The 14,381-nt window shown below is 50.2% G+C and overlaps 5 protein-coding genes across 5 annotated transcripts; 3 read left to right on the forward strand and 2 right to left on the reverse strand.

Annotated features, from left to right (window-relative positions):
* Window positions 1-608: 608 nt before the first annotated feature.
* TrAtP1_004812 (uncharacterized protein) lies at window positions 609-1,314 on the forward strand (the record flags this gene model as incomplete). The annotated part of the gene is made up of 2 exons (XM_014084228.2): window positions 609-926; window positions 988-1,314. 2 exons carry the CDS (start codon window positions 609-611, stop codon window positions 1,312-1,314), a joined length of 645 nt encoding a protein of 214 aa, XP_013939703.2.
* A 797-nt stretch (window positions 1,315-2,111) lies between these two features.
* On the forward strand, window positions 2,112-4,205 carry TrAtP1_004813 (uncharacterized protein; the record flags this gene model as incomplete). Its single annotated transcript, XM_014083514.2, has 2 exons — window positions 2,112-3,050; window positions 3,159-4,205. The coding sequence occupies 2 exons, from the start codon at window positions 2,112-2,114 to the stop codon at window positions 3,729-3,731; spliced, it is 1,512 nt and encodes a 503-aa protein (XP_013938989.2). The 3' UTR covers window positions 3,732-4,205.
* Window positions 4,206-6,712: 2,507 nt separating this feature from the next.
* On the forward strand, window positions 6,713-7,468 carry TrAtP1_004814 (uncharacterized protein; the record flags this gene model as incomplete). The annotated part of the gene is made up of 4 exons (XM_014084229.2): window positions 6,713-6,774; window positions 6,905-6,994; window positions 7,092-7,363; window positions 7,452-7,468. 4 exons carry the CDS (start codon window positions 6,713-6,715, stop codon window positions 7,466-7,468), a joined length of 441 nt encoding a protein of 146 aa, XP_013939704.2.
* Window positions 7,469-8,614: 1,146 nt separating this feature from the next.
* Window positions 8,615-10,690, reverse strand: TrAtP1_004815 (uncharacterized protein; the record flags this gene model as incomplete). Its single annotated transcript, XM_066112458.1, has 4 exons — window positions 8,615-9,402; window positions 9,473-9,597; window positions 9,667-9,773; window positions 10,550-10,690. 4 exons carry the CDS (start codon window positions 10,688-10,690, stop codon window positions 8,615-8,617), a joined length of 1,161 nt encoding a protein of 386 aa, XP_065968543.1.
* A 119-nt stretch (window positions 10,691-10,809) lies between these two features.
* TrAtP1_004816 (uncharacterized protein) lies at window positions 10,810-14,221 on the reverse strand. The gene has a single exon (XM_014084230.2). The coding sequence runs from the start codon at window positions 13,947-13,949 to the stop codon at window positions 10,947-10,949; it is 3,003 nt and encodes a 1,000-aa protein (XP_013939705.1). The 5' UTR covers window positions 13,950-14,221; the 3' UTR covers window positions 10,810-10,946.
* Window positions 14,222-14,381: the final 160 nt, after the last annotated feature.

Below are 14,381 nucleotides of genomic sequence, written 5' to 3' on the forward strand. Positions count from 1 at the left end.
TTAGCGGGGCAGCAGAGGTGAAGAAGCTTCTTGCGGAGAATGAATATGCTCTGCTGGCTTGTAAGTCCAATGCCTGACAGTCTTATTGTAGATCTGGTGGATGCTAATTGGTTGATGGCTTTGTGTGCCTGGTTTAGTTGTTGCGGTAAGATTTCGGCGCCGTCTATTATGAGCAATGTGAACGTTGGGACTGACTCAAAGGGGCGACTTGCTCCCCGCCGTCACTCATATAGCCCGAATTGTGAGTGAGCCAAACTGCTTACAAGTTCATGGAATGGCGCACTAAACATTGACGAATTGAAAACAAAAGAGAAAACAGCAAAAAGCTTTTAAAAGAATGGAAAACCGTCAAGAGAAATGTTGCTTCTACCGCTGCAATCGACTGTGTAGCCGCCTCCAGCTTCTGCAAAGAGATGGACGTCGTCTCCTTTCCCGCTATCCGCCTATATAAGAAAGACGGACCAACAACACGATATCGAGGTCCTAGGAAAGCCTCACCGTAAGTCCCATTTGACCATTTCTTGGTCTTTTTGGCCTTTTGTTGTCTGACTTTTCGGCTTAGCATAGAGGCTTTTGTGAAACGGGCTCTTCGGCCGTCTGTGCAAGACATGACCGAGCAGCAGCAGCTCGACGACTTCCTCACCAGCGATGACTATGTATTTCTCGCTCAGTTACATAGTGACGATGAAAGCCTCGATGCTCGATTTCGAAATCTCGCAGACGAGTATTCTGATCGATACTCGTTCGGCGTGGCAAGCTCTCCCGATGCCAGCTCCAGCGGCATCTGGTGCTACAATAATGTCGACGAATCAGAACACACAGCTACCGACTTGGATGATGCAAATGCTTTAAAGAAGCTGATTGATCTTTGCACCGCAGAAGTGATTCCCCAGCTCACTCGGCGCAACGAACTGACACATCTCTCAGTGAGTTTTCTACGTCTACCTCATGGAACGCTTACTTTTCACTAACGCCTCTCTTACTTAGTCGGGGCGATCTTTGGTCTTTTACCTTTTCAAAACGGAAGCGCAACGTGAAGCCTACACCAAAAACCTAAAGGGCACAGCTCAACGATACGCCGAATTCCTCACGTTTGTAACCGTAGACTCCAATGAGTACCCGGACATGGCGCGTAACCTCGGCATCCGCTCCACCGGCGGCCTAGCCGTGCAAAACGTCCACAACGGCCAAGTCTTCCCTTTCAAGGGGGACATTACTTTGCCAAACGAGATTGACCAATTCATCGTGGCTATTTCTGAGGGCAGAGCTCAGCCGTGGGATGGGACCTTTGACGAGGGCCATGACGAGCTTTGAGACGGATGTGAGATGAACTTGCAGCTACCTACAAGTGCGCTTGACAAATAAGGCTGTATATAAATGTTTGCCATTCGTTTATGAGTGGTAGAATACCACTGCCCTATTTACGGGAGAGACCTTGAAATATATTGCTTTGCTATTGCTACACCAAAAAAAGAGAAACATGTAGAAAAATGAGCAATCCTTACAAGAAATGTAATCATTTTCGGTTGGAACTCAAAATGTACATGTTGTTAGACACATCTGTCTTACGTGATGGGCCGTTGGAATACTGTTCAAACCGAGCCCGGTTGATGTGTCTCAGAAACACTCTGGTCTAAATGTCTCACAAACAAAGGTAAGAAAGAGGGAACGCAATGCAATAAATAGCACCTAGGTAGTGCCAATAGCATTTATTATTAGTGCAATCGAATACTTTACTTTGTCAGTCGAAAAGGAGTGCCATGAATCTGTTTCACTGCGGCTCGCAGGCGCCGTAAATTCCAACTCACGAGATATGCAATGGCTGCAGATGTGTTCCATTATGACGGTAGTGATGAGAGCAAGGGAGAATGTCCACGCCGGCGTATTGGTGCTCATAAGAGACGAAACCAAGAATACTAAGGAAATGGCCAGCCTTTGCACCTCAAAATAACGGGCCTCGTACTTGTACGCCAGCTTTTCTTCCATACTTTATGATATTTTGTCCTTGTCCATGATCGCAAACGTTATATTCCCTCTCATCCAAACTCAAATAGGGATATCCAAACACTTTTCGAAGACGAAACAGCGGGCCAACAACGGTCTGTCCAACCATGCCGTCTACGCGAGCCTTTGCCCTGGTGCTGGCCTTTGGCGTGTTCTTCATGGCATTGGTCATCACCGTAGAGCGGTTGGCACTGTCATGCACCGACGGGATTCACTGCCGAGGAGCGCACCATGTGGCGAAAAGGCCAGAAGCATTCAAGCACGATGTCTTTCGGCAGACCGATAGAGAGCCGGGATTCTTGTCCATTGAGGCACCTAGCAATATCCTGGCAACTGAGTCTGTCCCCGACTCGGCTGGTCGATCAAAAAGTGCGCCCGAGTCCGATTGCGCGCAGTTCCCCGACACCTCAAAGATCCTGCTGGTCATGAAAACAGGAGCTTCTGAAGCCTTTTCGAAAGTGCCAGCCCAGTTGACAACGAATCTGAAATGCTTGCCCGAGTTCCTCATCTTCAGCGATATGGAACAAGAGATTGGAGGACACAAAATCTACGACAGCCTCGACACAGTCTTGGATCCGGTGAAGACGAGTAACCAAGATTTTGATGCTTATTTTCGACAACGTCAATGTGCGGTCGATCAAGAAAGCTGCAACCGGAACATGGATTTCAAACAAGAAGGATGGGACTTGGACAAGTACAAGAATATCCATATTGCGGAAAAGGCGTTCAACACGAGACCCAACTATGACTGGTATTTGTTTGTTGATGCCGGCGCCTATGTGGTGTGGCCAACAATGGTGCGTTGGTTAGAACAATTGGATCATAATGATCCCATGTATATCGGCAGCAAAACATGGGTAGGCAACTCCCCTTTCGGCGACGGGGGCAGCGGCTACGTCGTCTCTAATAGAGCCATGCGCGACTTCTTTGAGGATGAGCATAATGTGGCCAACCGATGGGACGAAGCTACAAAACGCCATTGCTGTGGCGATCTCATGTTTGCAAAAGCATTGAAAGAGGCCACAGGTATCAGCGTGAATGACACGGTAAGATTTGTCTCGCATCCAGTGAAGTCGGATCTTTACGGATCTCTTTTCTCTCCTACCGCCTTGTAGTTGTGAAATAGTTTATGCTGACTTTGTATTCTGCATCAGTGGCCAACAACAAATGCAGAGAAGCCGTTTACCATTCATTATTCTAGCAAGCAGTGGTGCCAACCCATCGCAACCATGAACCATCTAGGAAGCGAGGAATTGTCTACGTTGTGCGCTTTTGAACGAGAGCAAAAGTTCGCCTCCCCTATGCGTATCAGGGACCTCTACCATCACTTCGTGGCACCGCGACTTGTGCCTATTCGGCCAGACTGGGATAATTTGAGCGACGATGTCTTTTACTTGGACATTTCGGAAAATTCACATGACCATTATCAGCTCCGAAAGGCGAAACTAGAAGGCTTGTCGCCTCTTGAGAAGTCAGCCCACTTGAGCTTCGACAGTTGTCAACGAGCTTGCCAAGTTGATTCAGCCTGTCTGCAGTATAGATATCACGACGGCATCTGTGGATTCAGCCGGACAATCAAGCACGGCCTTCCGAAACCGAAAACAAATCAAATGTCTGACCGGTGGATGAGCGGATGGGACGTCGACAAGATTCAAGCATGGGTGCAGGAGCACGATGACTGCGGTGATGAGATTCAGTGGCCCCTGGTCCAGACGCCGCAGCTTTGAGATGAAGCAATCGCAGTGTAAGGCTCGTGATGCAGACGCTCAGAGAGCAGGCGTAGAATGTGGTGTCCACGTCAGAAGATGGAGGTTGAGCATGTGAGGGATGCGTTTAGCGTTGGCTGCAAGCCGAAGCAATCCCTGATCTGATGCGGTCTCGAGTCAGGAGGCCAGACAACGTGGGGGTTGCAGGGCTTTGTGCAGGCAAGGCCATCTATTGAGGCCAGCAATATTGCAATCCTTCATACCCCTCACTTGACAAGGCTCAGAGTCTGCAAGTTGAGAGTTGAGTGACCATGAGGCCATCTCATGCTCCGTCGTTGGAGACCACAGTCCCATCTCTGAGAGACGCAGCGAACCCCTGGCGGCGCAACAGAAGGAGAATCGAACCAAGCGGAGCATCGCATCGGCGCAATTAAAGGCGCAAATCGGCGCATGAGAGATGTACGAGGAAGAAGGGATTCTTGTGCCTGTTTCGGGGAGATGGACGCAAAATTGGGCATGGAGGGACAAGGGTGGGTCTGGGGATGAGGTCGAAGAAGGAAGGAGCCCGGAGCGTGGACGAGAGCTTGTACAAGTACGGGGTACACGACACCGCGTTTAGCATGATACGAGCGCGGAGTAGACGATACATACTCGTCGCTGATAGCTTTGAGCTTTGCGGCTCAATTTTCATGTTTGACCGTCAGCATCAACTGTTTGAAGTGCATGTAACCAGTCAATGCCAGGGCTTGGGCTCCTTTAATAATTGAGGGCATGCTGCAGCGGATATAACTATAACCACGACTGTAGTCAGTGTTGATGGCCTTGAATCCAGCATTTCTCCGTCCAACGCTTTTTGCTGCATCCATTCCTCTCTTTCACAGAGTGAAGCTAAAAACAAGCCTTGGTGGAGTTGTATCCAAGACTGCCATTTTACTGTCAATCAAAATTTGGCCCTAGACGCCCCGAGTCAATGCCGCTCTGATCTGCAAGCGGTTATGAAGAACTACAGGAGCCAAGTTGACCAACCTAGTATCAAAGCTACGCCGAATACAGCGGGACGATGCAGATTCCATGTAATGTCTGGTCGGCCGGTACATGCGGAACTGCAAGCACATAGCAGCTCGGAAGAGATGGATGTATCTGGCTGACGTGAAGCCTGCTATTGATGGCTTCTTTTGATGTTTGGTGAGCCGGAAGCTTAATTAGTGACAAGTACCTACCTACATGTGTGGAAGGCTACGTGCTGCTTCATTCCAGCGCAGGCTCCTGTTATGCAGGTACTCGTGCTCCCCCGTATTACAGCTCCATGTCGGCATATCCAGCGGCCCTGCTAGCACTACCGCCACTGATGCTTTACAGCCGATGCTACACTGCTTGTTGCCGCTGCTACGGCCTGGGACCCTTATCACTAGCAGCATCGCCAATGCCGCCAAATGGGGCCCCGAATATTACGGCCTGATGTCATGGGTCCTACAGGAAGGTAGCAAAGGAAAAAAAATGGAACATTGAAACTTCAACAAGCTCCAGACCCCTAATTCCAGCTTCGGTCTCCCCTAAAACGCTTCTTATTTTATCCCAACTCTCCCTGTTTTCTTCTTCGTCCTTCACCACTCTCCTCGCCTTCCCCTTTGCCCCTTCGCTCCTCGTCTCTGCTGGCTGGTACGTGCTCTCGCATCTGTAAAGCACCACCGCATGGCGAGCGAGATGGACGGCGCAAGCGAGGTGATGCTGCGATATTCCCAGCTCCACGCTAGGGCTGCTTGGCGGCGCTTCCTCATGCGTCAACTGACCCGCCCAAAGTATCACGGCTAGTGGCCCTGTAGCGTGGTGCACACATGTACAGGTAGGTGGATGGAATGCCTGCCTGGGGAGGGCAGTTGACTTTGGTGGAAACAATGGGCGTCAAGTGTCAGTCGAGTCCTTGGTAGGCTTGCTGTCTCTCCAAACTCATTGAAACTGATACAGGCAGCCAGCCACGGCGCCCATCAGCAGACTCTGGCCCAGCTCCCGATCACCAGGGCCCCGGCATGTGACAGTGACATGATGCTCAGGTCCCGGGGGAAGCCTAGAAGGATGGAAGAGATTGAAGCATGAAGAGAAGACGCAGATGTGCCCCTACTGTACAAGTACGATGCCTTGCCGTATATTTTGCGTGCTACCCTACCCAAATCATGTTTGCTTCTCGATGCGAGAAATTATGACGAGAGCCCGTGTTGGACACTTCAACCACTGCCCTTGATCTATTTTAGCTGCGTTCCATCCCATTTCCCCCTTTATTTCATTCTTCCACCACCACTCAGGCGCAACGGCACTCGTATTAGAGTTAACCTTTTGCGAACCTCCACTCTCGCTTCCTTTTGTTCCGCCAGCGAATGAAAAGAAGAGCATGTCGTGCAGCTGCTAATATTAAACCGACCTGCATGCCAACCGACCTATATAATTATCATCGTCATCGTCATATCACCACCACCTCGAGGCCAGGGCACGACTAATACAGTGCCTACAAACAAACAAACAACCACCCACCTACTGCACTGCTGCTTGGGGCTATTTGCAGCGCCAAATATACTGGTCCCCAGCCGACTAGTACCCTTTTGTCAGCCCCCTGTTGCTTCTGCTGCAGCTCTTTGGCCTCTCGTCCCCCCTGGCCGATTCGATTTCCCCTGCTTTGCCTCTGTTCCTGGCTCCGCCATTGACCAGGATAAAGGGGAGAAACGACGCAGTAGCTGCAGACGGATCATTCATCAGTTTGCAGAGCCCAATCTTTTTTTCCCTCCCACCTCCGCCTGCACTATCGACCTCGTCGATATCACCTCTTCATTGTAGCTTCTCTCGCATCTACCACCAATTCCCCAAGCTCTGTTCACGACCAACCGCAATCGATACCCAGCAACAGGCGCCAGCGAATCCCTTCTTTGCCTTCATCTTTACTGCTTCTCTTTTTTATTCCTCTCTCCATCTGTCATCTAGCTCTACCCCTCATTGCAGCTCCCACCGCCACCATGTCCTTCACCGACGAGGAGCTTGACCGCAACTGGCAGCCCAACGGCCGACGACCGCAGTCGTATGTCTCCCGACCCCCAATCGCAGCATCGCAATGCGACCGAAAAGCGCATTCCCGAGCAATGGCGACCTGCATGCAATGCAGAGCCAGATGTTGACTTTGTGGCTGTTTTGATTCTAATTCTCTGCAGAACCATTGCCAGAAACTTCCAAATGGAGCTGGAAGACATCTTCAACTTAGACGAGCAAAAGGCTGAGCTCCAGGAGTCGTACGACACGAGGTTCGTTGATCCCAATGGCACACCCGACCACTTGTTCTCCTTGTTTCACGTCTTTTCATTCTTTCTAACTGGCGGCGTTCCATCTCCCCTGCTACAGGAACTACAACATCGGCAAGAACACCCAAGAGCTCGCCTCGCTCGAGGAGCGCCTCCGCGAAATGGAGAAGCGCCTCAACGCTGCCGGCATCACCGCCCCCAGCGACGACACCGCCGAGCAGCACTCCCCGAGCTCGACGCCCAAGCCAGAGGCCTCTTCTCTCTCCGCGCCCCCAGCAGACGACAAGGCCAGGTCGCGGCCAGGAACCGCGCAGCCCACGCAGCAAGCCCCCAGCTCTGGTGACATGCCTCCAACCCCCGGGGCCAGTGAAGGTGAATATTACGTTGTGACTCGCGACGATTTAATGGACGACGCCCCCCGCTGACTTTTGGTTTCTTTCTCTTTTTCTGCCCATTGAAGATGGTGATCGCGAGTAAACAAGTCTAAAGAAGAATTCATATTCAAACGACATTTTCTTTTTGTTCCTCGGATGCGCTTGTCGACGACAGAACTTGCTTAGGGCGATCTCTCTCTCTGTCTCTCTCTCTCCTCCGATTGGACCCATCCACGACAATGTGCCAGATGCGACCCTCACGGAGTTCCGACGCAACTTGGCCCTAGGGGAACTGGTCCTACTTACCAACGGAAGGCCATTGATAACGACAAACCCATCCGAGTCGTTATTAACGACAAGTCGTTTTTTCTTTCGCTGGGCTCCTCCACCTGGATTGGATTCTTACCATGAGATTTCACCTGGCCACGCTCGCTACAAATGACACGTTTTCCCACTTCCGGCGTTTACAGGGTTTTTACACATACAACACAATCACTGTTCTTCCAGATAGGAAGCTGCGTTTTAACCTCTTTTTTTTTTTTTTTTTTTTTACTATTATTATAGTTTCTTGTTTCCTTTTAGCCCAAACATCGTGCCCCAATTCGACATGGCATTTGTCGAAGCCCGTCTTTCTTCTTTTGTTTTTACACAAGGCACACACACACATGCGCGCGCGCATACACACACAGCTACATACACACAACCTATATATTATACCACATTTAATGGCACAACACGCAGAGCATGTTTCCTTTTCTCTCGAAATGAAACGGGCTACTAGGAGGCACTTGGAAATGGGATGGCCGGATGGATGGATGGGGGGAAATAGATGGGATGCTTGCGGAGGGAAGGGGAGTTTCCGTGGGAATGGAGGAAGCATCCGTTGGCCTCACCCAATAATGACGGGCTGGAGAGTGCATTTGTATATACCAGCTCTAGGATGAATGCAATACAAAAGACTATAAACATGAGCAATTCTCTATTGAGGTTGGACGGGGCCGAATTGTGCTGCTCAGTATTAGTACTTGCTACCAAGTTTAGGCAATTCACTTATTCCGAGATGCTGCACAAGGCAGTAAATCAATTTCAAGCCATCTGATATATGAAGCCACTTTTTGTTTTTAATTCCCAACTATTGTATCATTATACATCCAGCATTCTCTCATGCTTGCAAATCCACTTGTCAACACCAAATCTCGACCCATTTCAGTACCATAAAATATCATCCCGGCTAAAGATTACTTCTTCCTCAGTCGACGTCATAAAGATCCTTGTGAGCAAATCCAACTCGCCCTCTCTCGAGATCAAAGGCCAAATACAGCGCCTTGAGCATAATATCCCCTATCACTGTAACGGATAAATCCTCAGCGCTCTGCATGCCTCCCCAACAATAAGATGGGTCGATTTCAACAGGGCCGTAGTTGAGATACGATCCAGGAATGGTCAAAGTACGGTCACTCCCAGGAATTTTGAGCATGAGATTGGGCAAGTCTTTGGCAACCTCGCAGGGGAACGTAAATGCGTTGGCCAGCCTTTGGTCCATTTTCATCCCTGGGACTGTGAACCAGTAGCCACTCGCTAGATTATCAGGCAAGAACATCAGCGTAGTGCCCGTATCAATTGTTGCCTTGAACTTCTGCGAGTACCATGGCGTCGTCTGCTCTCCCCAAGTTGTGAGATTGAACTCGATATCCCAGTGAGGACTATCAGGATCCGTATCGACCCATGTTATTGCTTCCGAGGTCCGACTTTCATTGAGGTAGCCAAAAGTGAAGAGACCTGAGGCATTCCGATTCAGGTCAACGCCAATCATCTGATGCTCCAGCTGCTGGCGCAGTAAACTGAGGAAAGACGGTACCGGAGGGCTAACATTGTTCGGTAACCTCTTGGCTAAGCCTAGGATACCACTTAGTTCGATTTCTTCTTCGAAGCGGCTGGTGACCATTTCTGCCGATTGTACAGCTGCGTTTTCAACTTTGAAATTTCCTAAATGGACCGTGTCGTGGTAGACGATACCATCAGCCGAGGTACCATCCACTATTTACCCGTTAGAAAAAGCGTTATTAATATACCAAACACTCCATGACAGCTTATCTCCTCTACTCACAGTATTCGACAGACCATCTGGCATCTTGAATGAGATGAGCAGTCGTAGAGTCGTTGGGATGATATCGTGGAGCCCATGGACCCTTTTGGTTGACGCGATATCTGGTATCAGTTGATTGAATCCATCTTGAGTCGACGATATTAGCAACACAATCTTGGCTACTTGTAGGATGAAGACATGCCGCCCAAACTTACAGATCGGAAGATCCAGTGTCCAGGGCCAGCTTCAACGTTTGAGGCGGACTTCCAACTTGAACATCAGCCACATAGATGTCGTCGCTTCCTATAGGTTCAACATCGACCTGACCAACTGCACATCCTCAGCATCTGATTATGAATTAGCAAAGACACACCTAGAGAAAGCTTACCGCCGTCAATCAAGGCAAACGAAGACGCAATCTCTCTAGGCACTCCCTTGCCCCATTTGTGGCGCGCAGCAGCCCAATCGCGCACAAAGTTTCGAGAGGCATCTTTTTTTGGGGTTCACGGCGAGTGCAAATCCAGCGGGAGATCTTGCAGCGTTTGGAGAGGGAAAAGCTGAGGCCAAAGGCCAGAGGGGGACAAGGAGGAGCACGAGTATGCAATGCCACATCTCTTTCGCTCGTTTGATTGAAACAATTTGTGACAGTGGCAGGAAAAAGAAGAAGTTGTTAGACTCAATTCCCGTATGGAAGGAAGGAAGAGATATCTGAGTTTGCAGTAGACAATCACTAGAAAACTCCTGTAGCAGAATTCTTCATGATAAGATAGCCGCGAGATGGAGGGCAAAGAATGGGGAAAAGATGAAGAAGGGATCTATTGTGCTTTGCAGCCGGTGCACGATGAAACTAGAACGAGACCGAGGAAGGCCCTGCATGATTCACTGCCGTCTGCGGCTTCCCGGCTAACACAATAGACAATACACCACATGTTGCCTGGCTGTTCCTATTGTAGGCTCTTACGGAAGCTAGCCGTCAATTTATATTAACTGCAATTTTTGATATATGACTAATGTATCCGATAGTTCTCCCGTCCGTGGATCACAAATCTAGAACTTCTGATGTCCCACTTGTAGAACCCAACACACGGCTTCTCTCACCTGCATGTGCACAACACTGTATGACCATCTCAAATATGTAAAGTTAAGAACAGGCACTAGGTTCGGGTCGGGTACACGTTCGCCTTCCTTGCCGTTGAGATTCTCTATTGGCAAAGAAGGGGTGCCATCTATTTCGAACATATTGTACAGATGCTTAGTATTGCTTCCTGGGTTGAGAAAGCAAACATTTGATTCTAACATCTACGTCAAGACTACTCGCTAAAAAAATCCAACTGATCAAACATAGTGATGCAAATCTTACAATTGAAAATTCAAGTATCGCATTGATCTATCTGACTTTTTTGTGTGTATCATGCATCATGCAGTCCCAAGTATATACTAGTACTTCATAAACACCCCCTCCCCATTTATCAAAGAAACGCCATTGTGTGCCCCTTTAGAGCTCATCATGCTCTGGCTTCGCTGAAGCTTCCGCTTCCGCCTTTGCGCTCGCCGCTTCGTCCTCCTTCATGTACTGCTTGAGCAGCTCTTCAATCTCCTCCGCACTGAGCGGCTTGCTTCCCTCGGGGAACTCAATGGTCTGGCCAGCCGGCTCGGCGCTCTTTGTCTTGTCCTTCTTTGCCTTCTTGCTCTTGGTGGGCTTCTTGGGCTTGTTTTTCTGGTATTGCTTGAAGCTCTTCATTGCGAGATCAAGGCTGGCCTTGTCAAGCTTTTCTCGCTTGGCAACGAGCTCACTAACCTGGAGGACAGGGTCAGCGGTGGGAGGGAGAGCTTCCTGTTCGACCTCGAGTTTGTTGAGCCACTCTAGCGTTTCTTTATAGATAACATCGAGCCCGTCCATCTCCTCAGTGTTATGCAGGGGAGGAACGATTTCCTCCTCTTTGGGTTTCTCCTCCGTATCCTTGGGACTATTGTCTTCATCTTCTAGCCCTTCAAAGTCGTTGGTCTTTGTCTCGGTGGCAGCACTAGAAGTAGCAGATTCTGCCTCCTTGGTTGACGCCGTGGCCTTCCACTCTTCATAGGCAGAAATCTGCCCACGCACTGTCTTGATGAATACATCAGTAGTGTTAAGAATGTGTCTCAGCTCTTTAACCAAACCAGGCCGACGCTCAGCTTCATCAATGCGCTTCTGAATGGGCCCTACAAGATCTTGAAGAACCTTGAGCTTTGCCCTGAAGTCGTCGGTCTTGGCTGCATCTCCCTCTTCGTAGAGCCAGTCGCTTGCCTCACTAGATTTTTCAGTTAGCGTTTGGCGTTCCTCCTCTGTAGATGCAGCGATGAAGGCCTCGTTGTCGACAAGGTCGCGAATTTTGTATGTAAATGCTTCAAGCTGATTCAAGGCTTCTTCACGCTGCAGTCTAGCCTTGTCAGAGGCTGCAAATGCCTTCAACCGGTCCTTGGCCTTTGTCCACTCAGCCTTGGTTAGCTGTGGGATTCCAGCCTTCTCCAATGTAATCTCGATGGGAATGGAAACAATCTGCTTCTTCTTAACCTCGCTCTTTTCAGCCTCTGCTGATTGAGCTGCGGCATCTCCGGTCTGAGTGCTGCTGGTGGAGGAAGATTCAGTAGCGGAGCTGGCGTCTTCTGTCTTTGACTCGGCAGCATCAGACGCAGCTTCGGCATCGTCCTTATCTCCCTCGCTGAGGGGCTTCTGATCCTTCTTTCCAAAGCCAAACAGGTTCTTAACACCATCAACAAAGCCCTCCTTTTCAGCAACCTCAGCCTCACATTCGATAAGAGCCTTGGTAATCTCAACTTCGCCATTCTCAGTACGGAGCTTGACTGCAATCTTGAACTGGATACCAGTATCCGCACAAGTGGGATATTTTTCCTTGAGTTGAGCGACAGACGCGGTAAGGTTTTTGGTAGAAAAGGACTTGACCAATTTGTCCTCGGTATCGACTTGTTGGTAAAATGAGCCGGAAAAGTCCTCTTGCTCGGTAAAAGTGATCTCCTTGGCCGGACCACCAAGGGGCGATGGGGCCGTCCAGAGTCTCTGGCGCTGTACTTTGCCATTCGTAGCCGTCCAGGTAATACCAGCCGGGTACATGGCTCCCTCCGAGATTCTGATTTCCTTCACGCGGAAGCTTGGGCTAAGCTCAGCAGCCCGGAAGGCGGCGCCAAAAACAGCGGCCTCATCAGAGTTGACATTTGTTCGGATCTTATCCCCAGAGCCAACGGCTTTCTCGAGTGCCTTTTGCACAAATGGAGTGCGGGTTGCACCACCGTGAAGAATGACGGAGGTGAGATCGCCAATCTCGAGATTAGCGGTTTTCAGGGTGTCTTTGATAGCAGCGTCAATTCGCTCTGCATGAGCCTCTGCCATGCTCTCGAAATCGGCTCGGGAAAGCTTGTATTTGAAGTCAACATCTTCGTAGAGCCCTTCAAAGCTGGCCTGAGTGTTCTGGTTGGCACTCAGTACGTGTCGGAGACGCTCGGCTTCCTTGCTCAGCTTCGCGATAGCACGGCCGTGAGCCTTGACCTGTTCAACAGTTGCTCCAACTTTCTGAGCACCCTTCGATTCCACAAACTGATTAACCATATCGTCAACAATCAGAAAGTTGAGAGAGTCTCCACCAAGTGTTTTGTCCCAGCCGCTGCCAAGAACCTGGATCTCCTGGACCGTCTTGTTAAACTTGCCAACGTCCTTGACAGTGCGGCTTTGGAATCTCATAACGGAGGCAGTAGTCGAGCCCGCGCCCATATCGAAAACCATGTGGTACTCCGGTTTGGCGCCTTCGTTGATATTAGGGAATTGGCGACTGGTAGCGTAGTTCAAGCCAACCGCCAACCCATCGCTGACCAGACTGAGAACCTTGAGACCAGCAAGTTCTGCTGCCATCTGAAGAGCACGCTTCTCCTCAGTGGTGTAGAATGGAGGCACAGTGAGCACAATGGAGCGCACTGAAGAGTCACCACCGGCGGTAAGCTCTGCATTCTTCTGAATGCTCTGAAGCTCCATGGCCAACAGCTCCTCCACCATCCAGGCCTCCTCCTCGGGAGTCAGCGTTGCCGTCTTGAACGCAACAGTGCCTCTCGTGGCGTGCGCTTGGAGTTTCAGCGCAGGATGCCTGGCCGCATATTCTTGAACAATCGCATCTCCCAGAGGGAGTCCGAGAAGAGGCTTTAGGTTCGGGTATACTTCGCCGGGGAATCGCGCGGAGATTGCCATTGCGTCGGCGCCATAGTTTCGTTCGGGGTACTGGCCCTCTGCCACGGCGCCTCTTATGGGCTTGAAAGCGACGGCGGAAGTTTCTTTGCGTCGAGAGTCCTTTGTAAGTACAATCTCAAGTGGGATGCCGGGCTTCACTAGCGTAGCCTTGATATACTCGGTTCCTAGATCAACACCGAGAACAGCCGCAGCAGCCAGGACATGTGCTGAGAAGAAGAAGAAGGCTCCGAAGAGCATGAGCAGCGGTGAGCGCCGAGGCGACGCCATGGTTGTGGTTGTGGAAGTGTAGATGGCTGGCCCTTGAAGAAAGACGCTGTCGAGAACAGCGAACCTGATAGCGAAGTCGCCGCCAGGCCCAGCAGTATACAGCTAGCCGTCAAAACTGCAGAGGGGTAAGGAGAGGTAATCCAGTTGGATTTTATAACACAAAAAGACCCAATGGCCTGCCAAGCCCAAAAAAATAATACGGCTGATGTGGCCTCAAGTGACACCCTAGCGGGTTTCAAAGACTTGGCCGTGAGAAGAGGACAAGTTTCAACGACGGCGGTTTGGAGAGGTTGCTTAACTACCTGCTAGTTAGGCCTCACCTGCGAGGCTGATAGTGGATAAGGCCAGGTGGCGGACTACGATGCTGCCTGTTTAGGACTAACGCCCCGATAGCGGTAGGCGTCGGCACTTTGAGATGGGGGGTGCTGTCAA

Source organism: Trichoderma atroviride, chromosome 2 (genome assembly GCF_020647795.1).
Source record: "Trichoderma atroviride chromosome 2, complete sequence".
In the NCBI taxonomy this organism is placed as follows: domain Eukaryota; kingdom Fungi; phylum Ascomycota; class Sordariomycetes; order Hypocreales; family Hypocreaceae; genus Trichoderma; species Trichoderma atroviride.

Coding starts and splice junctions, on each gene's coding strand:
- TrAtP1_004816 (XM_014084230.2), bottom strand. CDS start 13,949: ATGGCGTCGCCTCGGCGCTCACCGCTGCTCATGCTCTTCGGAGCCTTC.